Source organism: Hemicordylus capensis, chromosome 3 (genome assembly GCF_027244095.1).
Source record: "Hemicordylus capensis ecotype Gifberg chromosome 3, rHemCap1.1.pri, whole genome shotgun sequence".
Classification (NCBI taxonomy): Eukaryota; Metazoa; Chordata; class Lepidosauria; order Squamata; family Cordylidae; genus Hemicordylus; species Hemicordylus capensis.
In genome coordinates this window covers 139,303,956-139,327,708 of record NC_069659.1, presented here as the reverse complement: position 1 = coordinate 139,327,708, position 23,753 = coordinate 139,303,956, and the positions used below count along the sequence as shown (strand labels likewise).

The 23,753-nt window shown below is 42.7% G+C and overlaps 1 protein-coding gene and 1 long non-coding RNA gene across 7 annotated transcripts in view; one reads left to right on the top strand and one right to left on the bottom strand.

The window, feature by feature from the left end:
- The window catches only part of SH3RF3 (SH3 domain containing ring finger 3), a 334,223-nt gene that overhangs the window by 33,246 nt on the left and 277,224 nt on the right, over positions 1-23,753 (bottom strand). For all 5 annotated transcript variants that reach the window (XR_008319086.1, XM_053307321.1, XM_053307322.1 and 2 more), the window contains 4 exons: positions 22,925-23,025; positions 12,382-12,552; positions 9,523-9,770; positions 6,904-7,232 (listed from right to left, as the gene is read on the bottom strand). Coding sequence is in view for 4 of the 5 variants with exons in the window: in XM_053307321.1 (XP_053163296.1) it covers positions 6,904-7,232; positions 9,523-9,770; positions 12,382-12,552; positions 22,925-23,025 (849 nt within the window). In the remaining variant the exon portion in view is untranslated. The remainder of the gene's footprint in view (positions 1-6,903; positions 7,233-9,522; positions 9,771-12,381; positions 12,553-22,924; positions 23,026-23,753) is intronic.
- Positions 4,732-9,169, top strand: LOC128349957 (uncharacterized). Of its 2 annotated transcripts, XR_008319088.1 has the most exons (4): positions 4,798-4,885; positions 6,228-6,383; positions 6,935-7,039; positions 7,731-9,169. It is a non-coding gene; the product is annotated as an uncharacterized LOC128349957 (long non-coding RNA). The 2 variants fall into 2 exon arrangements; XR_008319087.1 differs by lacking the exon at positions 6,228-6,383 and having other exon boundaries at positions 4,732-4,885.

Genomic DNA, 23,753 nt, shown 5'->3' with positions numbered 1-23,753 from the left:
CTGAGCAGAGATTTGCAGTCCTTTATGTTGGAAGTGAAGGACTATACACTGTCTCTTGTCTCAGTGACATAGGAGGACAGACTAGTGAGTGAGCGGGCTAGAGGGTCAAGACATTGGTCATCCCTTCTCTACTACTCTGACACTATCCCTTTGATATGTAGATTGTTAATCTCAGGGACTTTGTTCCTTCCTTCCTTCCTGCCACTTCCTCTTCCCTTCCTTCTCCCTTGCAACATGCAAGCTCCTCTCTCCCTACACCATGTGTACAGAGATGCAGAATCCATCTGCTTCCAGCTAGCAAGACAGATTAGAGATCCTATCTCTTCACTTTACTATCTAGAATGGAGTTCTATAATAAATACTCCTTATATTGATTTGAAACTATGAACTGGCTCCAAGTTATTTTACTCTCAGCATACACACATGCCTAACCAGATTCCCCTGTGTTGTGACTCTGTGCACTCTGCTATAATGAAAAAGGGTTTCTCTTACCAGAGGGAATTCCCAACACTTTATTATGGCCTCCATAAACCACAAATTAGGCTTGAGATTTAAGAAAGAGTTTTAGTTCTATAAACACACACACACTCTCTCTCTCTCTCTCCCCTCAGGCAAAGCAAGTCCACAGACTGGATAAAAGACCTGAAGATATGCTTACTGAGGTGGTCAACGAAAGGCTGAGGAGAAGAGGTGAAGCAGCCCCGGGGGGTGGGTGGGTGGGGACAAGGTTCCCACCAAAAATTCCTTATAAGGTAAAGCTGTAGAAAGGACCAAGATGCAGCTCTGCGCAGGCACATACCCAATAGCACGAAAAGCACAGAGATCACAAAGAAGAATGTTAGAATAAGGAAAAGGCACTCTATATCTCTGCAGCTGCTCCCTCTTTCATCAGGCTGACATGAGTCATAAAGTTGGTGAAAGGACAGCAGCTGTACCAGACTACAACCGTGAACAAGCAGTTGATTAAAATGCGGAGCAAAAGTATAGGCAAAGTCCCTGGTACCGCGCAGCTCTGCTGAGCATTGAAATAAAAATGATAATATGTATGCGGAGGTTAGTTATGATAATAGGTATGCAGATTTGACTAGCTCTGCAGTTAGCCATCTTCTGTGAGCAGCTATTGTATGAAGTCTGTTGAGGGGCTCTGGCTTACCTCAAAAAACTCTCTATTGAAATTGAAAATTGAATTACAGTCATTTTTTTTTTGTTTTTTTTAAATGAGCAAAAGAGAAGAGATGTTTTGTTTGAAAGGTTTTAAGAAGCAGGCTGGTATGCTTACTCAGGAGCAGATGTGTCTGGGAATAAAGTGAGTTAACAAAACCTTTCTCCTTTATAGGAATTTGGATGGCTAAATCCAAATGGATTGGAGTTAGGGGCACACCTAGGTAATTTTGGCACCTGGACCTGAAGGGCTTTGGAGGCCCTGCCACTGTGAGCCCCCCCCCTTTAATAATTTTTAAAGGATACCATACCTCCCCCTGCCGCTGCTCCTTCTTCCTGGGGGTCCTCCAAATGATCTAGGGGCCTCCCCATAGCCCTGCCGCTGCTGCCCCACCACCGCCCCACTGCTGCTGCCCCACTGCTATTTCCTCCTCTTCATCACTGGGGTGGGGGGTGAGCTGAGCGGATCAGGCCACCGCCACCTCTTCCATGGCAGCGGTGGGTGCCGGTGGGTCTCCTTGGCTGGCGCACTGGTGCAGTTTGAGTATGGAGCATTGCATGCCTGTGACATCACGGGCCCATGACGAACTTAGGTATAACTAATCTCTGCTCTAAAGCCTTTGGCTCCCCTCTTCTTCTGCTTCCTTTAAATCCAAAGCTGTTCTCTAAGACCATTTCTCTGGTCAGCCTTGGGTGGATTTAATATGGATCTCAAGCCAAAATGCCTCCTTGTGAGCTTCAATTTAGTACTATTAATGTTATCAGCCTGGTTATTTTTGTTAGTTAATATTGCGTTGCTTGCTAATGAAGATTTCTTTCCTGTACCCCAAAACTCTTAAATAAACCAGATTCTGTTTTTGAACTTCAAACTCTCTGTCAGTCATTTCTGTGACTCTGAGCCATCCCTAGGGGAGTGCGGGGCTGGGGGCGAATCAGCATGTGTGGGACCTCCTTAACATTTCATATTGTTACAGAATCGTACTGATCAATGACATACAGTGTAAATAGTGTAAGTGAAGTTTTTGGACATGTCCAACCAGCTTGGACATATAATGCATTTCTAAAGAAATAAAAATAAAAAGCACAATACATGCTTCATATTTCTCAGACCTTCTGGGTTGCAAATTAATTTGAGCATAGTGCATTTATATATAAATATACATATTATATATTGTTCAAGATATTTTTGTAATTTTCTGCCATAAAACAAGCCACTTATAGGACTTTTTAAATGGGTATTTTCACCAACAATTTGTCCAAACCACTTCAATTTAAATATACCTATTCCTCCCACCCTGCCCTACATCTCTGCTCAATACCAAAGCCCTATGGCAAGCCAATTCCTAAATATTCAAGGCAAGGGGATAGCCACATCATAATCACATAATACCTCCATCACTAAGCAGGCAAAGGCTGGGCAGGGCAGGGCAGAGGGTCTGTAGAGAGCTGTGGTGGGCAAGGGCAGCCAGCGCTGGACACTTTGCCTGCCTCCTTCCTTTCTTCCTGAGCTTCAGGTTTTAGCGAGGCCTGCATGGAGACCTTTCTTGAAGCCCCACCCACATGCTGAACAGGTGAGAGGTGGAGAGAGAAGGAGCTCTAGCAGCTTGCCTGGGAGCCTTTCAAGCTGCACATCCACACAAAAGATTGGCTCTGGCTGTGCTGTGCTGTGCTGGGGAAAGATAAGTGGCTGGGAATGGGGGAGAGAGGAGGGCAGGTTGCACTGCAGTGTGCCCAGAGTGGGGCCTGTGCCAGCGTGGGGCTTGGGGCAATCGCCCCAGTCGCTCCCGCCCTATGGATGACCCTGCTGTGACAGAACCTTTGCACACATTTATTCTGAAAATGAGCTGCTCCATCTAAACTTGCTTGTTTCCACACAAGCCCAAAGGTAGTCAAGGGTATCTGCCAATTCCCCCAGGAGCAGTATCATTAACGACGCCACATGTGTGCTGGCAAGGAGGACCTGCTCTCCTCTTTTTTAAAGATCCCACTTGCCACTCCACTCCCCACAGTGCTGAACCAGTGCATGAACTCGGTTTGTGCACATCCCTATTACACATGTAGTCTCCCATTGAAATGCAAACCAGGGTAGATTCTGATCAGCAAATGGGACAATTCATGCTTGCTCTTACAAGAACAGCTGGTGACAATGAGGCAGTTCAGGAGCTTGTAGAAGGGTTTAGGGTGTGGCTTTTGGCTTTGTCAAGTTTGAAAAGTTTGTCACTAGTGTCATCACACTAGGGAGAGTGAAGAGGTCTGTATTTTGGAATGAGTTCTATAGTAGAAACTATACAAATTATTTCCTATTTTTCTTCTTCAGAAGAAAACCCTGCAAATTAGTTGAGCCTACTCCAAATAGTTTTAGTCATCACGTAATATAACTAGTGATGAAAATGACACAGTATAACTAGAAGATGACATAACAACTGTTTCCCCAAAATATCCAGTGATGAACATATTTTTGAATACATGTTTACAGATCTTAGATTGCATTACTCATTACTTGTCCTACAGGCTCCTTTTTTATTTCAAAACAACTAAATCTTTAAAACCTTTAAAGCCCTGAACAGCTTGGGTCCAAGATATCTTAGAGAGAGCCTTCTTCTACATGATCCCCACCGCACGTTAAGGTCATCTGAGGAGGTCTGTCTCCAGTTACCACCAGTTCGTTTGGTGGCGACTCAGAGGCAGGCCTTCTCTGTAGCTGCTTCTGGGCTGTGGAATGCACTCCCAGCAGAAATTCGTAATCTTAATTCCTTACTGACCTTCAAGAGAGCCCTTAAAACCCATCTGTTTGGCCTGGACTTTCAGGGTTTTTAATTAGTTTTAATTGTTTTAATGTTTGCCCTGGTTTTCCAGAGGTTTTAGCTGTTTGAATGTTTAATTGGTTTTATTCTGTTTTCATAGTTTTGATTTTAATTGTTAACTGGTTTTACTTGTTTTTATTCTGTTGTAAACCGCCCTGAGCCATTTTGGAAGGGTGGTATATTAAATTGAATAAACAAACAAACAAACAAATAAATAAATAATTTTAAAAGATACTTATTACCCATCAGTGCTTTTAGCTGTATGGCAATGTAAAAGTCTAAAAAGTAAACAGGCTAAATATAATGGGCCAGTATATGGAACTCATTATTTGGAAAGAAAGACTCCTAAGCATTGAATATGAGATGTGATGTCCATGTCCTTTTGTTCTACAAAAATCCCCAGAGACGTTCAAGAAGGGTGACTAAATGAACCACATAAAAGCTCAGTGTCTTTAGTTTCAGTGACCAGCTGTGAAGCTGACCACTCATCCGATTCATTAGATGTTCTTCAGCACACTCAGCAGATCTCTAAATGTGGATTTTAGCACACAGGCGCGTAACAACGATCGGGCAAGGGGAGACAGTTGTCTGGGGGCCCCACTGCCTGGAGGGGCCCCCCAGAGGCACCTCACGTGACTCCCCATTGCCCCCTGCCCAGCCCCAAGGCCCCTCAGCCACTTGCCCTGTTCGCCGTCTCTCCAGCTTGTTCTCCTGGCCGGCAATGGAAGCAGCAGGCAAGCTGCAAAGAGCTCCTTTTCTCCCGCCTCTCAGCTGATCGGCGGGTGGGCGGGGCTTCCACGGAGGCCTCCTGTAGGCCTCTGTGAAGCCTGAACTCCAGTAGGGCCCAAGCCAGCCTGGAAGGAGGAGGCAGCCAGAGTGGCCACCACTGGTCTCTGCAGCAGAAGACCCCTTGCTGCCAGGTAGAGTGTGAACTCCTTTTGGTGGTTACCTTCCCCACCCCCACCCGGATATATAGGGATCTGCTTGCCATAGGGCTTTGATATGGGGGGGAGGGACTGAGAAGTCTCTGAATATTTATTTTTAAACAGCTTGGAAAATTTGCTGGCTTAAAAAAAACTATCTAAAAAGTCCTATAAGTGGCTTGTTTCATGGCAGAAAATTACAAAAACTTCTGGAAGAAACAGTATTATATTTATTTTATTCATTCATTTATAAATGCACTTATGTTCAAGTTGTTTTGCAACCCAGAAGGTCTGAGTGAGAACTGTGAAGCATGCCTTCTGCTTTTATTTTATTTTATTTTTCTTGTGTGTGAACTGCTCCCCAATAACTTGCAGGGACTTCAGGGTAAATCTGGCCAACATGTGAATGCAGCACCTCTATTCCAGAGGAGATGTGTGTTAAAGGGCTTTAAAAGCCTCCTGTGAAAAACCTCCTGCAATCAAACTTGACTGAATTTGTTCAGAATTCTGAGAAAACAAACATAGGCTCACCCTGCATGGTTGAAAGTCTCCTTGGCTAATCTGCAGCGAGGGGCCCATTTTAATCATTCATCTTTCTAGTGTGTTCTAGGCATTAAAAGTAAAACAAATGTATAGTACTCAATGTATATCACTGTATATTGTGACGTGTGCGTGTGTGTATTCAGTGAAATGTATTTCCAGGCAGCATACTTATTTTGGAATATCAGACTTAAATCCTTGGGGGCCTGGGGTGTGCGGAGGCCCTGGACTTTGAGTGGGGGGGCCCCATTTTAAAATCTTGTCTCTGGGCCCACTCCAACCTTGCTACGCCCCTGTTAGCACATCTACACACACACACCACAAGTTAAGAGGAAAATCTAGGCCTCCTCCTCCTATACAGTTCTAGGCAAGCTCTGCAATAAATTTCCACTGAAACAGGCTTCAGCACTGATGTATAGGATTGTTAGCAAAGTGTAAACTCTGTACGAAAGCAAAATACTGCATTTGTTAAAGACCTAACAGGCTGAGCTTGTTTAAAGCAGCTTGACACTAGCTTTCATTAACAACACGTTTAATGTGCTGACATTAAAATATTACTCCTAAGGCTGAATCCTAAAAGCTTGCACCTACAATGTATCAATCACATATTGCAACGAGTCATATTTAATCCCGTTCTCTTTCTCTTTTTCACTGAAGCAAGGCAATGCAATTTTCTGAAAGTGGAGATGTTTAACATTACTGTATAGAGCTTCAGCCATTTACAAGTCAGTGTTTTATTATGGCTCTGACTGCAAGCCCCCAAGGCCTGAACCTCATATAACATCTTCTGTTTAACTAGGCAGATAGATGTCTGACTTGGCCATATGGTGATGAAGGCTGTGACACTCCTTGGATATCTTTCTGTGCTGTTTCAAAGATTTAGACAAAGAGCATGTCAAGTGCTAGAAGAGGAAAAGACAGCAGATGGAGACCTCAACTGAGTTCTTGTGTGCAGGTGGGCACTCAACCAACCAGCACCAAAAATAAATCAATACAAACTGTGTAAATAGCTTTAGGCCATAAATGCTCAGCTTAAAAAACTATTGTTACTCATTCACCAGTCACTTGGTAAGTGCCACTTTCCCTTTCTAATCAATTAAATTTTTGAAGATGATAGCCAGATACTTTCAGAGGCCTTGTTATTTATTTCTCCATAGATAGTAGTCAGCAAGGGATAAGAGCAGCCTATGAAAAGCAGGCCTGATGATTACCAGACAAACTTCTCTACAAAGAGAGAGAGAGAGAGAGAACCATTTTAAAGATGCTAACCAACAGCACCTTCGATTCTCTCTATCTGTATTTGTTCTGTTTATACATTGGGCTCTAGTGGTCTGCCATCGAGGTCTGCAGCTGCTTAGCTTAGCAATTCTGCAGCATTGTTGAAACCCTAACCATTCACTGAACCTTGTATTTTTAGGGAAGGGAATAAATCTTGCTCCACTCTGATTCTTTGCTACACCAAAGAAGTAAATTACCTTTTCATTTTTCCTCTCTTCTGCTTTGCAGGCTGTGTTGGTTGGACTGCAGGTTGTGATGCTGCTGATGGGCCCGCTTTCTCCATTCAGGTTGATGGCAGTGACATTGGGAGGAGTAATAGCGGCTGCTGCTGAAGTAAGAGGAATGATGGGCCTGGCACACTGTGCTCCAGGAATGACATGCACAGGGGAATGATGGATATGCTGTGGAGAAACCACTGAGTGTGGCCTGACCACAGTTGCCGGGAGACGGGATGGAGAATTCTGGGTTCTCAATGGTGAAACTGTTGCTGTGGGCCGGTCCTGTGCCTGCACAGAAGTATGCACCACTAGAAAGTTTAAAAAAAAAAAAAGGAGGGGGAAAAGGCACAATAAGAAAGAACGTGACTACTGACATTATCAAAATAGCAAGGGGCATGATATAGCCATGCAAATTCAGCACTTCTAAAAGTCCAGTTGGAATGAATAGGATTTTTAAAAGCCTAGCTTTGTCGGGTTTGCACCTAAGCTCTGTGATTACCATCTGGAATTTTGGCTTCTCAAGTTATAATATCAAAAGTTGTACTAAAAAGCCTCACTGTTAATGTAAACACCCCATAGGGTGTATTACTTGGTTCAGGATGGTGGGTGTGGTTAGGGGGAGGCTAGCTCTGCTGTGAGTAGACCCAGAGGGAGATAATGAATGTCTGTCTTTCTTATGCATGAGACAGAAATTGAATCAGCCTGAACCCCTTGCTTAGATAAGCAGATGTGTATTTAGTTATAAGTGCAGCCTGGGGGTTTGTTTTGTTTTGTTGTTACTATATGTATCTATTATTTAATTGCAGGGCATTGTGATTCTTGAGTTTGTCTTGTGGGCCTTCCTGGAAAGCTGCAAGTGCTTGAAAGAAAAGAGGAGCTGGATCAAGTCTGCAAATTCAGAAGGCAGGAGTTTCAAGTTGGACAGTTTTTTCTTTGTTCCAAAGCTGTTTGGATCAGTTAAAAATTGGACTTTCTAAAGAAAAAGAGCGGGTGTGTGTGTATGTAAGAATATGTTAACTGTTTCTCTAAATGTATATTTGCATAAATATACTTATATAACTTGTTTTACTTTTAATACTCTTGCAAATTTGATTGCTGTTTGGGCCTTTAAGAACCCATGTGTTACACTAAGAATATCAAACATGGAATAAACAGTATTTTAAAAAATCTGTGGGACATGCATTCATTGCAAATGACTGAATACATTTTGCAATCTGCAGCCAAAACTATCTGTACACTTAATTTAGAAGCAAGTTTATTTCCAAGCTAATGTTTTCAGGATTAGGGTGATATGAGGTTCTGTAGGAATAGCCTCTTACAAAAGCTATGAAGGTTACCTCATTTAATACCACAAAGTAATCTTAAACCAGTATTATTTTCCATACTTGACATTTTCCATCAGATAGTTATTACTGGGAGAGATATTTTCAGTATAGTTTTAAACACTTCCATTCATAAAACTATAAAGAGCAACAAGTTGTTTCTGTCACATGGGATTCATGGGTCATTACAGAACTGCAAGAATGAATTAACCCACCTGGTGCAAGAAGCTGCCTCACCTTCCTTTACATTCAGACTCATATACAGTATGACGTTCATACAATACCCCCATCATTATGACATACCCAGGAGAAATTTTAAAATCTTTGAAGGCTTCTCCTCCTTAGTATTCTCCTAAGGAGATGTGGAATTTCATTCCTTCTTCTGACTTCCTACTGCATAGCTTTTATCAATGTATTGTTTATTATATATGAAACCATATTCTCCATTTTTAAAAAGCTAGATCTCTGTCATCTATTAGTCTCCCTGAACACCCTGGGGTAGCACAAGTTGTTCACTCTAGGACTGAAACAATCAATTAACCCCCTCATCCACAATGTGGCACTTCTGCCATATGCTGAGTTAAATAAATTAAAAATGCTCAGGACAAATTAGATAACTCTGCAGGATAGCAAAGCAAATTGGCAGCCATCAGAAAACAACTCTGAAAAGCCTTTGAATTGCCACAAGGATATTTAATTAACTATTGTTGCCAGTGCTGTGAAAGTAGTATGGATGTGTATGCAGGGAATTCTTCTTTGAATTTCTGCAATGCCATCTAGGAAAAAGGTTCACTACAAAGGCATATTTTATTTACATGTATTTAAAAAGGTAGCTGTAGTCAGATCTCTGAATTTATCACTTGTGTTTGCTTTACATAATAAACACCTTTCATCTTTCAAAGCTTAATAAAATGTTTTAAAATGTAAAAGCCATGCAGTGCCTGTCAAGTGGATTTGGAAGTGTTAGCCCTCTTATGCAGGATGTTTTATGATACAAAATGAATTTGTGCAAATATTTGTAAGCGCTGTAACTGAATTCAGATGTGGCAACAGGACAACTTGATAAACAAAATGTAGTTCCATACAATCAATGAATACTACCCTAAATACCTCAGGCAAATAAAGCCTATCCTTGTTGCATGCTGGGTTCTAAATAAAGCAAAAGATTTCCTGAGGAAACCTACAGAGACAAAATGATTCCAGTGGCTTGTACATCAGAGATATAATATCGGATTGGGAGAATGGAATGTCTGCACACATGAAGGACTTGACGTACCCATTTGTACTGAAGTGCGAGGCTGCATAACCGTTTGCTGGGAGGAATACCTCGAACAGTTATTCATCTGTGGGGAGGCTGTAGGCAGCTGGGGCTGAGAGGGAGGGGTAGTGATTGGAACAGCTGGTCGGATAACAGTAGCAGTGTTTGTAAGAGCTGGACCTCCTGGGTGTGCAGCTCCTGGAGAACTTTTCGCAGTTGGAGACCCTCCTGCAATGCTCCTTGACTGACCAGCTCCTGCAGGAACTCTGGAAAACGAACAAGTGCAGATATGTACAGACATTCAAGACGAGACAAGCCATACCCAAGAGGATTCTCCATGCTTTCTCCAGCAAAATCAGGGTTTGAGATTATGTACTGTGATGCCAAATTGCTGTAAGAATATCTTAGGGAGACACAGGAGCTAAATTTGAGGCAAGTTATCATATTTTCATTCACATGAATTTAAAGCTGTATGAGATCACTGGCTGACATCCAGACTAACAGCGCTGGTTCTACAGGGGTGGGACAATTTCCATCTATCACCCCTTCATTCTGATGCCCACTGTGCCTGCCAAAAATATGTTCTTGAGGGTTGTGCATAGGGATGTACACGAACTGGTTTGGAGGTCCTTTTCCGGACCTCTGGACCAGTCCAGTGTTCAAGCTGGTCCAGCAGTAGGGGGGTTACTTTTAAGGAGCAGGGAGGGTGCCCAACTAGGAATGTGCACAAACCGGGGGTGGGCCGGTTCAGTAGGGGGTTACCTTTAAGGAGCAGGGAGGGTGCTCTTTCCTCCTGGCATTTCCCCCGCAGGCGCTGTGTCCAAAATTGCTGCATGGGGCAGCAGCATACCTTCTTGCCACTCTTGCTGGCATCAGACTGCAAGTGGGTGGTGCGCGTGCTCACATCACACGTGTGCACCGGCCACTGATGCCGACCAGTGTGGCAAGAGGGTACGCTTCCGCCCCACGCAGAGATTTTGGACACAGTGCTGGTGGGGGAAACACCATGGGAGGGGAGGGAAAGAGCACCCTCCCTGCTCCTTAAAGGTACCCTCCCTGCCAAACGGGCCCATCGCCGGTTCATGCACATCCCTAGTTGTGCAACCTTCAGGGACATATTTTTAGCAAGCATAGTGGGATTCAGAAAGAAGGGAAGATTGACAAAAATTGCATCTCCTCCTAGGATTAGTGCAGAGTTAGTAGCTCAAGCACGATATTACTGGATGTCAGCGACTAATTTTAACTGGCAAAAGGGGCACACCTAGGTCCAAAAGCAGCCTGGACCTGAAGGGCTTCAGAGGTCCTCCCATCGTGAGGCTCACCTTAATCTTAAAAAAAAAAAATTCCTGATGCTGCTGCGGTAGGCACGGGGCGGTGGTGGGGTTCTCCTCCACTCGCTGCTCACCCCACACCCCTAGCAGTGAAGATGGCAAATATTGGTGCAGAGCAGTGGTGGGGGGGCAGTGCAGCTCTGGGAGGCTCCCCGATCATTTGGGGGGCCCCCAGGAGGCCACAGACCTTGTCCCCGAGGTCCATGGTTAAATCTGCCTCTGACTGGCAAGGCAGTTTCTAATTTTGCTAGACTTCTTCAGGGCAGGCCTCCTTCTTTGCTTCATAATTACTGTAAATAAGTAGCTAAAGAAGAAATATCCAATGCAAAATACATATTTGAAAAATCACCAGTGCCTAAAATGGAAATCAATAGGCTCAAGCACACTTTACATAGGATTGCAACCTTTGTTTTCAAGTGCTGTTTCTTGCACATAGAGTCCTTATATATGTTAGAGAGAGCCAAAGAGAAATCCTTAATTTCACAATTGTTTACCTAAGCAGATAAAAATTCTGTCGTGCAAACGGCATGTGGGCTGTATGATCAGAAGTTCTGAACTATGTCCCTGGGTAGTATAAAAGCTGTATATACAGTATGGTTGCAAACAGATATATAATAATTACTTTGCAACCAATTAGAATGCATGCTTGTTCAGTAAATAACATGAATTGGAAACTTAGATCAGTGATTTAAGATCAACTCTTAGATCAACTCTTTTTGGTGATTTGTAGCATGAATCAAACAAACAATTTGAATTGGCTAGATTAAAATTAATCCACTCTGCTGGAAACTGGTAAAGGAAAAAAGTAAAGAATGGAGAAAAAAATTAAGCAGCCTGGATTAAACATGGACGTAAATGTCATAAGGATAGAAGAAGCTAGCTACCCTATTTGTTAACACTTTATTGAAATATTTTTGGTTTTATAAACTTCTCTAGTTCCCCTTGCCCATTTCCCTCTCCCATCCCATTCGTCTCACATAAACTTAAAAGCACATATACAAATAGTTAAAAGGAAAGAAAAAAGAACAATTAATAAAAATAAAACCCAAGCATCCTATAGTGCACTCCTGATAGATAGATAGAAGCTGCACAGAATTGGAGCATCTACCCCAAAACTATCTAAGCCGAGTCTGCATGGAACCGACTGGCCCGGTTCGGTTAGATCTCAGGTATCAGAGATCCAAATATAAAATGTTAAAAAACATTTAAAAAACCATCAACCTCAGACCAGCACTGGGTCTGAGGCCACACAGAGGCAAAGCTTGTGGTCTGCCACCGAGCTGCAGCCAGGGCACTGATGTGGCCTCAGAGATCAAGGTCATTTGCAAGTTGCGTATCAGATGCCTTGAAAATGCACATCCCGTCCTGTAAGAATGGCTCTTGCAGATACATCCTGAAGATGATGTTATTAAAAAATGTCTTATGAAATGGAAAGCAATTTCAATAGGAAAAGCAAACAAATGGAAATAACTAAAGTGCTATTGTTTCTATGTATCTGTTCTTGTAACTGGGCTCAGGAGGTGTCTGACTTCCCATAGCCTCTCACCTGGAAACAGGAGTTACATAATTGCCTGGAAAGACTCCAGATGTGCCATTTCTCAAAGATGTCCCTTTGAACCATCCATCCTGACATTTCTCAATAACACGATACATTTCGCCCTTTCGTAGCTCCAGCTCATCCGTCTTCTGAGGCTTGTATGCATATAATGCTAAGTAGCTGCAGGAAATAAATGACATAACCCCTCAATGGATGAAGCTGAAACACATGTGATCATCTACTATAAATTTTGAATAATATGTTTGTATGCTTTGTGCAAAATAAAGTGATACTTCCCGATGACCTACAGATACCAAATTTTGCATATGCAACCCTACTGCTGAAATCAGTAGTGAATACACTACTTTCCCCCACTGAAATATGCTTGGGAACATTTTTTATTTTAAAAAAACCATTTTAGCAGAAATTCTGAATTGATATTTTATTCTTAATGTTTTTTAACTCAATAATTTTAATCTCAATAACTTTAACACTTTAATCAGCTCAAAAACTCCAAAATGACATCATGCCCAAGAAAAGCAGAAGAAATGTCTCAGTTTCAAATTTATTATGATTCAAATTTACCTTATATGGTCATTATACAATAAAATGAATAATGTTTGAAGTTGAAATCCTACAAATTGTAAACTTCCCTTTTGCAAGCACATTAATACAATATTCTATTACATATATTTAATGTCTTGAACTTTCCTAGAGGTGTAGTCTATGCAAAATTACTTTGCCCAGTCAACAATGGGCCTCACCTACTAGTCAGCCTATATTTTAGCTTAACAGATGAGATAGTCCTGTTTATGAGAAATATAGTACATAGGTAAGAGGGGAGTTACTAGAATTATAAAGAATGACAAATAATATTAATGAAAATAAGAAAAAATGAAAACTCAGTGGTCCCAATCCAGCTAATGTTACTCATTACTTCTAAGACCCATTGAATGCAATTAAATTGTTCCATCTAACTTTAGATAGGGGGCCACTGAAATGAAAAGCAACAAATGAAAAAGAATGATGGAAATGATGTCATAATCAAAAAATGCTGCAGAAAGTTCTACATAAAAAGTGCACAGCTAGCCAGTGGCATTAATTATGAGGCCATTGAGATCATTAACATCTTAAAAGACTAGAAATAATTTATAAAAGGGGCACAAGAGTGCCCCTTTAGTAAGGCAAGCAGTAAACAAAGGTTCTGCAATGATAAGACTCAATATTCTAGTGCATATAAATATGACAACTATTGAGCTAATAACTTGAAACCTGGCATGTGTGTTTTACTTGGTGAGGTCTACAAATGTACCTAATTTCAAGGAGATCTGATAAGAAATGTCACAGCTACAGCAGTTAAAAAGTGCTGAAAACTGACAAATTGACTTCTTTTGTCCAAACTTTATCCAGGTGTATCATCTAATTCTTTCAAATTTTGGTTAAAATGACTGATTTACTCTGTCAGGCTTGTTTAGGAGTGCCACCTTTTAATGGTTTGGTGAAGTTTTGAACAGTAGCTCAAACGTTATTAAGGGTTTCTTGCCCCACTAAAGCATATAGGAAGCAAGTGCTGGCAAATACAGTAGGGATGTACAGAACGATTCACAGTTGGAATTATTATTTATTTATTTGATTTGTATCTTCCAAAATGGCTCAGGGCGGTTTACAATTAAAACAAACCACTAAAACAACAAAGAGCTAAAACAAATTAAAAACAATATAACAACAATTAACAATTTAAAAACATTTTAAAACAACAATTAAACAATTACAGTGATTAAAAGCCCTCAAATCAGGTTAGAATATTAAAGCAGATTTTAAAACCCTGGAAAGCCAGGCCAAACAAATATGTTTTAAGGGCTCTCCTAAAGGCTAATAGAGAATTCAAATTGCGGATTTCCGCAGGGAGCGCATTCCACAGCCCTGGAGCAGCTACAGAGAAGGCCCGCCTCCAAGTCGCCACTAGACGAGCTGGTGGTATCTGGAGATGGACCTCCTTAGATGACCTTAATGTGCGGTGGGGATTATGCAGAAGAAGGTGCTCTTTAAGGTAACTTGGGCCTAAGCTGTTCAGGGGTTTAAAGGTAATAACCAGCACTTTGTACTTTGCCCAGAAACATATCAGCAGCCAGTGCAATTGTTTCAAAATAGGCGTAATATGGTCTCTCCGGGTTACCAGAGAATGAGTGCCATTTCCTGAAGATGAAAGGGAGAAGTAGATTTAGGTGTCATCAGCATACTGATAACACCCAGCACCAAATCTCCTGACGCACCCAGCATCCAGTGGTTTCATGTAGATATTAAAAAGCATTGGTGACAGAATGGAACACCGAGGAACTCCATATAACAGCTCCTGCTTTGAGGAGTGACTGTCACCAAGCTCCACCATCTGGGATCTACCCAAGAGGTAGGAACGGAACCAATGCAGAGCAGTGCCCCCTATTCCCAACTCCCCCAGGCAACCCAGAAGGATACCATGGTCGATGGTATTGAACGCCGCCGAGAGATCCAAGAGGACCAACAGAGTCACATTCCCTCTGTCAGTTCCCCGGTAAAGGTCATCCATCAGGCTGACCAAGGCTGTCTCAACCCCATAGCCCGTTCTAAAGCCATTTCAAATCAGTTTCCTCCAAAACCGCCTGGAGCTGGTTAGCCACCACCCTCTTGATTACCTTGATTTGATTGCGAACCAGGCCATTCCAAGTGTTCCAAGCTCAGAACAGAACACCCTTCAGATGAAGGGCCTTTTCTAGGCTTGGACTGGAGGGACCCTGTTCCAAGCTCAGAACAGTTGGACCATTCAGTGTGCCATTTTGTAGTCCAAAATGACACTCTTCTGGCCTCTGCACATGCCTGGTGGCCATTTGCGTGGTCAGCACCACCATACAAATGGCCAGTGCATGTGTGCAGAGGCCAGAAGATTACCATTTTGGAGTCCAAAATGGTGCTCAGAACAGTCCGACAGAATGGGGTCATTCTGTCAGAAGAACCAGCATGACCAGTTTTTCCAGCGGACCACTCCACGGATCTTGTGTTCTGTCCCAAACTTAGAACGGAACACAAGATCCAAGATCCATTTAATGCACATCCCTACTGGCAAAGTTATGCAGAGTATGACTGTTTTGATAATGAACTGGAATGTTGACAAGGTTTTGCCAGTAGTGTGACATCAGCAGGAGGAACTAGCTACTGGATTCTATTGTAGGTGCATTGCCTGTTCTGTTAGTGATGGAATGTGAACTCCCAGGGAAGGGCAGAAGAGGGAGGCATATTGGGAAAGCCAGGTGAGGAATTAGAGCAGTGTGGGCAAGAAGCAGTGTGTGGGATTATTTCTGAGAAAGCCTGCCCAAGATTGCAGCATTCTTTTCTTCCATTCCCCCTCCTCCCTTATCTGTTATGCAGAGTGGGCCTATTCACACAAATGTGTGGGCACAGTTGGTTGGGGGGGAGGCAGGGTTCAACCAACTTTCCCCTCTGAGCCCCAGCGGTGTGCAAGCTGCGCACCCACAACCACCACTGCCGGGAGCAGCATGGGTAAGCAGCAGGCCATTGTCCTGGCCTCTGGGAATCCCACAGTGCACCACATGCCAAGCGCAGTGCACTGGATGATTCCCCCAGGAGATGAGCACTCTAGGCACCCATCTCTATGTCAATGTGAGCTGTAAGCCGCTCACGTTGACACACAATCAAAGGAGCCAGTTCAAGGCTAACCGTTCAGTGCTGGGTTTAGCGCTGCAGCACTGCCGGGATCATTGTGAATCCTGGCAGTTCTCAAGGGCAGCCAATCCCAGCCTTAGCTGTGTAAGCCTGGAGTTGGCTGCTTGTGAGAACAGCCTCAGTGACTCCCTGACACTGCTTCAGAATTACCTCAGTTGACACTATCTTTGCTGCCCATCCCCCATTGTCAGGATATTGACTGCACTGGAAGGTCTCATTGACTTCAGTGGGCAGGGCTACTTTACCTACACCTATTTTATATAAAATAACAGTAACACTGAGGTGTTACTTCAGTGGGCAGGGCAACAGAAATGGAGAACACAAACAAAGAAATGGAGAAACACACACTTGTGTTTCTCCATTTCTGTGTTTGTTTCATGTGAATGACAATGTTTCATGTGAAGGTGTCATGTGAATTTGCATGTTTGTGTCATGTGAATGTGTGTGTTTGTGTTCAACACAAACACACATATTCACATGACACAAACATGTGTACACTCATAAGCACATGCAAACAATACAAACAAGTGTATATAGACACTCATAGAGGTACAGAAACATGCACACGAGAAAACAAGTATATTCACACACAAACGCACACACACATGAACATGTACCCAAACAGAAATACCAATACATGCATATGCAATACAAGCATACACACAAGCATGTGGAAATATATGCACACACATGTGCAACACAGGACACACACAAACACAAGTGCCTCCACCAACAGTGCAAACAGAAATGCATTCTCTTTCCACATAAATGCAAACATACTCACACACATGGAAACACAAGCATAAATTTCCTTTTCACATACCAGGGAAATGTGATGAACAAAAAACCTGCCAATTTAAGACCAAAGTTCAGGTTCTTTCAATCTGGCTCAAGCTCCACAAAGCCAGGAAAAGGAAACCTATGCCTGATGCCTGAACAGACATGCCACGTGATTAGTAATGATGTAGTGTAGTGTCACAAACTGTGCTCACTTCCAACTTGCCCTCCATGGACCCACACTTTTCCTTGGTCTTTGAGGCCCAAATCAAGATGGGGGGGGTGGAGAGCCTGGCACCAGCAAAGATGCCCCATGTTGTCCTGCTCTTGTACTGCCTTATGAAGCATCTGAGCGTTACTGCAGGGTTCATTACTGATCACGTGGCACATGAGTTAAGGCATCAGCCTTAGATTCCAATTTCCTGGTTCTGTGGAGCTTGAGCCAGATTGAGAGAGTCTGAACTTTGGTCTTAAATTGGCAGGTTTTTTGACCATCAAATAATGAAGGCAATTCCCAAACTTCACTGTGTATGGATTCACGAGTACTGCACTCTTTTACAGGTTACAAAGAAGGATGGGCTGTGGTATATAAAGCTATATTTATGCTACTAAATTCAGTGTGAATCTCTCTTGTAATAGGTGTAATGTACAGTGGAGTGGAAAAAGAAGATCAGTCTCACAGAACAGACCAAAGACATAAAATAAAATAAATACCTAACATTATTACCACCATAACTATAGACTGCGGCCAATACATATGAAGCATGACTTCTTTTACTTGTGCTCTCTCAGTAACATAATTGAGGAATAAATCCTGTTTGTTTTATTTATTCTATTCCTTTGTAATACCAAGATTGTTTTAAACTGCTTTGCAGACAGGAAATAAGCAGCAGAAATTATTAGAACACTTATATTTTGTAACAGCTCCTCTAGGCATACTTTGGCTCAATTCACCATGCGCTTGCAGCACACAATATCTTGGTAAAATAATTTATGCTTTTATTTAACAAAGGACTTAAAGCATTCTGGTGTCCATTTTTTGGCCATGCATGTGCATATAGCATTGGCCTCCTTCTCAGGCCTGGTTACAATCAAGGCTGGGCAGAATAAACTGGACAGGCATAAAGCCTGAAGGTCTGCTCAATGCACTAGAACAGAGTAGAAGTCAAACTTCCCAGCATAAAGGGACACATTGAGCTTATTTTCACATGCACCATAACCCAGGCTAGGGTTTGACTGCGTGTGAGAATCACTGGGATTGGGTCTGAACCCCGCAGGGCAGTGCTGCCTAGCCCCGCTTTTAAACCCAGCTCTTAGCTTGGGTTAAAGGCTTGAGTAAGCCCCTAACCTGGGCTCTGGCATTGTGTGTTCGCTGGAACTATGTTCAGCCCCAGCGGACACAGAGATGGGCACCTAGAGCACCCGTCTTCTGGGGGAATCCCCCAATGCATAGCCCATGCTGCACAGTGCATTGTGAGATATCTGGAGGCCAGACGGGGACGTAGCAAGGTTGGTGTGGGCCCAGAGACAAGATTTTAAAATGCCCCCCCCCTTCACTGAAGCTCAGCTCATGAAGTAAAGAAATCTTTAATGAGGAGGTTTTGTAAATTGTGGATGATGCAAGTCATGTAATGGTACAAGAGAAAGACATGCTGTTCTGGTAGCTCCAGTTCTTAACACTCACATCAGTTTCGGAGGATGAATACAACTGAAGGAAGCCCGGGCGGGTTCGCGGCTGGGGGAGTCAGTCATGTGACTTGTCTCTGGGGGGCCCCTCCAAGGCAGTGGGCCCCCAGACAACTGTCTCCCCTTTCCCTATTATAGTTACGCCCCTGAGGCCAGAATGTGTCATCCTGGCCTTGGAAGCTCCATGCTGCAGCACATAGCATGGATTGTCTGTGCTCCAAGGAACAATCCAGAGCTCATGGGGGGGTGGTTCCTGATCAGCTTTCCCACCCACCTGGTTGTGTGAACGACCTCACTATTTCTTTGCTTTGGTGCTGGGAGCTTGCCATTCCTTCTGTGCTCGGGCAGCTGCAGGAACTATGGAGTAGGGGGTAACTTCCTTTGTGTCTCAGAAGAATTGTTTAAAGGGCTTCCAAGGGCAGGAAGAGAATTTAAGAGATGGTGGAGAGCAAGGTGCCATGCCCCCAAGAGTAACTTGCTCCTAAGGGCCTAAGGGCTGCCATACCCAAGGCCTAGTGCTATGTTGCTGATCAGGAACTATACTATCATTGAGTTGTTCAGATGTAATGCTAAAGGATGAAGAAACCATGAGGCGCTTCACATGAGCAAAGTGAAGTTGCCTTGAGGTGGTGAGCAGGGAGAGCAGGCTTAGCCCGCTCTTCCAGCACATGAGCAGGGAGCTGTTCCTGGGCGGCTGGATCAGCTGCCCACACAATTACCAGCTCCATCATGGAGCTGGTAGGGGTCGTGGGGATCGAGGGCCGCCTGGCCCCCAGTAGTATCAGGATGCCCTGTGCAAGTGCGTGGGGCATCCAGTCAGCCCCTCTGCCAGTCCATCACTGACAGGGAGAGGAAGCAGCGGCGGCGAGAGCCTGGTTTAGAAAAGTCCGTGACTGCCACTCCCAGAGGAGCCGCTGCTCTTGCTCATGCGGGGAGAGACCACAAGATCTCCTCCCGGGCAGCCCGCTCCCCCCTCACTTCAGACTGTTTGCCCTCACTGGAAGAGCGCTTGCCTCCCCTCCCTCTGCCTCCACCATTGGATTTTTTAAAAAAGTATCTTTCCTTGCACAAGCCCACAATGATGAAAGGCATTGTTTTGGAATGGCGCTTCCCCCTGCTGGTGGATTTGCTCAAGTGCACCAAGAATTCTTTTTTTTTTTTTAAATGTTCTGTCGCATCAGTGATCTCCCTCTCCCGCTGCAACCCCATTAACCCAAAATTGAGGAGAAGGAGGGGCCAGTGAATGAGTTCCAGAGGTGGAATATGGACACTCCTTGCCTGGAAAAACTGCTGCATTGACAGGCAAAACCTTGTCACGTTGCATATAATATTGCCTGAGAATTGCTGCACTTGTGGTTTCAAACTGCTGCCTCATTCTGTTACACATTGCAACACTTTAAGTGTTAAAAATCTTGTAGTTTGGAAAATGCTCTGGAAGTTCAAACTATAATGTAAATCCTTAACTATGATTAGCACAGATCATGGGTTTGTGTTAATTTTGAACACAGCCAATATCTAAAGTGTTGGATAAGACAAAGCTGAGAGCTATCAGTTTTATTTTGTTTACCAGTTTTCAGTCCTTATTATCTTTCAGCAGCGTTAATCAGAATTGCTGTTGGGATCATGTCTGAGCCCTGTGTTGTCTCTTTATTGACTATTAGTATAATTGATACATAGTTTATAAAAATAGCTGTATTTGCAATTCTAAGTCGATTTAACACTGTGTAGACTGAACTTCACACATGTGGGCTGGATGAAGGTAGAAGAGAGCTCTGCTTGACACCTGTGTCAAAAACATAAAAGCTATTTTTGTGCAGAGATGGTATAGATAACTAGAAAAATATTTTAATATTTCCTTGGAGTGCATTCTTGGCAAAGAACTGAGATTAACAGCGTTATCCAGCTGTGAAGTGTCTGTACAGGACTGCTTTTAATCATTTGCTACCCTACACTTTGAGGCAAAGCTAAAACTATGAAAATCACCCTAACACCTTCAAAGCTGCAATGAGATGACATTTTGCAGTATTCTGGGTGGGTTCTAGTTAACTGACACAGTTTTAAACTATGATATTCAGCACTAAAAGTTGCCTGCCAGAATTTCCAGCGTTAACTTTAGCCTGAGGGACTCAACTGTGACTGAATTTATAATGTTGAATTCATGGTGCTACGGTTAATGTCATCTCTGTGGGTCCATTATAAGTCTGAGATACAATTGCTTTGAAGTGAAGCCTCGCATCCAGGCAAGAAGAGCATGAAGGTACTTATTTCGTTCCCTCTACATATATTAAAAGACTCAATATCTTGGACAAATGAAGTGTTGTAGACAGCTAAAATTAAAAGGGCATCTGCCTTATTTTTTAATGCAACACAGAGAATTAAGCATTCATTATAGACTGAGAATATTGCAGATTGAAATATCTGCTATTTGTATAATACACAGTTATTATATGTGGTGAAATGTTGCATCTATGCAATTTCGTTCACTGTGGTAGAAAAAACACCTTAAGAGCCAGTTTGGAAATTCCAAAGAAGCTGGGAAGAAAGAGGTGGGAGTAACTTGTGCTTCCTCCTGCCAAGATTTCCTCATTTAAAGTGAAATGTTATTGCAGTTCTCAGATGCCTTGGACAGTGATTCAGAGACAAAACCTATAGAAGTGGGTAAGCTGAAGTCTGTCTTAGGGGTCCTGGAGGCCCAAAGATGATCCAAGCCTAGTCTGAGGGATGGCACTCTGCAGGCCCTCCAGAGGAAGAGGAGTTAATACTGACACTGTATATGAAGCTGGGAGTTTAGGCCATATTCCACCCAGGGGCATAAAACTGAACAAGGGGGAGGACAGACCAACTATTATCATCATCATCATCATCATCATCATCATCATCAATTCAATTTCTATACCGCCCTTCCAAAAATGGCTCAGGGCGCTTTACACAGAGAAATAACAAATAAATAAGATGGCTTCCTGTCCCCAAAGAGCTCACAAACCAAAAAGAATCATAAGATAGACACCAGCAACAGTCACTGGAGGTACTGTACTGGGGGTGGATAGGGCCAGTTACTCTCCCCCTGCTAAATAAAGAGAATCACCATGTTAAAAGGTGCCTCTTTGCCAAGTTAGCAAATGTCCCAGGCCCCTGAGGGAGAGGGGGCCCATAAGCTGAGTGCGAGTTTGCTCTTTGCTCTCTCCCTCATGTCTTTCCGAAGAATAAGGCGGGGAGGTTGGGGTGGAGACAAGAGCCCATCTTAAGCTTTTCCCCAGGGTCCACTCCAACCTTGCTATGCCCCTCCTGACAGAGAAGACAGACATTCATCAGATGCATATTTTATAAATTTGACCTCAAGAGGAAAAGGTCAGATTTATAACACATATGAACACACTCATACCTGTTGTACTTTGGGAAGCCCAGATAAAAGTTCTGCCTTCCCTTGACATAAAGGAACTGTGCAGCAGCAACATCAACAAATCAATTATGTAAATCCACAACCAATGATGTTATCAGCACAGAGGGGTACACTGTATGGCCAGGTTAAATACAGATATGTTCATTCTAATCTAATTGAACTATATCATACAGTACATTAGTATGCATTTTAAAAATTAAATTATATTGTTGACAATACAGGAACTTAAAAAATTCTGTTTTTCAAAAGACATACCAAATGAATTGTATCATAAGTTATATATTCATAGTTCCTTGAATTTCTCCTTTGGGCAGAACAGATGATTAAATCCAGAGCTCATTTGAGAGGAATATATTGTGTACAGGAATCTCATTTGGATTTTCTGTTTGTACAGTGTAAATTGTTTCAACTATCTACAAATGTAAAGAATGAAAACCCACTGGAAAACTTTTATAACACATTTTTGAATTTCTGAGCTAGTTAACCTTATATTCTTCCAAGTAACATTTAAGCCTGCTACCTGCTTGTATTTAAGCTAAAATTCTTGTATGTATCATGTTAATGTTATATTCTCATTTGTTTGTACTACAATACATATCTGGATCATTTTTATGCTAGAAACTATGATTCCTAACAATGATAGTCCCAGGTGTTCAACTGTATGGGAACGTTATTTCATAAATGGATTAATTTAAAGGAGCAGATTTTCTCCAGCTGATAGGCACTCAGCCTTCCATATAATGATTCATTGAGCTCTAATAAATATCTTGGAAGCTAAAAATGGACTATGTAAAAAAGATGACCTGGCCTTTCACTGCTCATTTTTCAATTCTGGCAGAAGGCTGGGCCATGTCCAAGATAACAATAGCTGCATGTAAAATGTTCCTCATAGAGGACCTATTCTCTCAAATAATACAACCAAAATGATTAGGTGACTGTTAAAACTGCATTCAAGGCAAAACTGATACTTACATGTTGAGGGGTAGCTGGACCTTTGGTGGTGTTCCCTGATCTCCAATTATTGCACTTGTTCTGGGTCCAGCCATGGTTGCAGAACCAGCTAAGGTAGAATCCTAGAAACAATATAAAAATGGAATAAAATGAATTACATCATTTCATGAAACATTTTAGAGCTGTGTTCTTTCTTAATCCCAAATATTGGCACTTGCATAGTGACCAGTAACACTGATGCCTCATTCCTGTAATTCTTGTAATGTCAACTTAAAGTTAACACAGTTAACATTAACTTAATGTTCCAAACATGCAAAGAGTCTATTAGAGGGTTAGAATGCTTCCCAGACAGACAGGTTTTCACATGATCAGTGTTCTGAGTCAGTTCCATGGTCACTCTCATACCATATAATTGGCACAGGAATACAGCTACCAAAAACAGTGGCACTAGCTCTAAACATTTTTTCAGTGAAAGGTTTACTTTCACTTTGTGCTTCCTGGGTGTTGCTATTGGAAGTGTCTTTAGGCATATGTAAGTGAGGGCACCAAGACAGTTTTAGACGTCCCTGTCTAAAACTGCAGGTCCTCATGCTACTGGGTTTCTCCAAAATTCTCTTTGAGATGAGCAACAGAGGGGGTTATTTCAAAGGGGAGGCAATTGCCTAACTGTGTTCATGGAAGCCCGCTTCAGGATTCACTATATCCCGGCTACGGACTGGATGGGACATTAGCAATAGCAATAGCAATAGCACTTACATTTATATACCGCTTTTATAGCCGGAGCTCTCTAAGCGGTTTACAATGATTTAGCATATTGCCCCCAACATTCTGGGTACTCATTTTACCGACC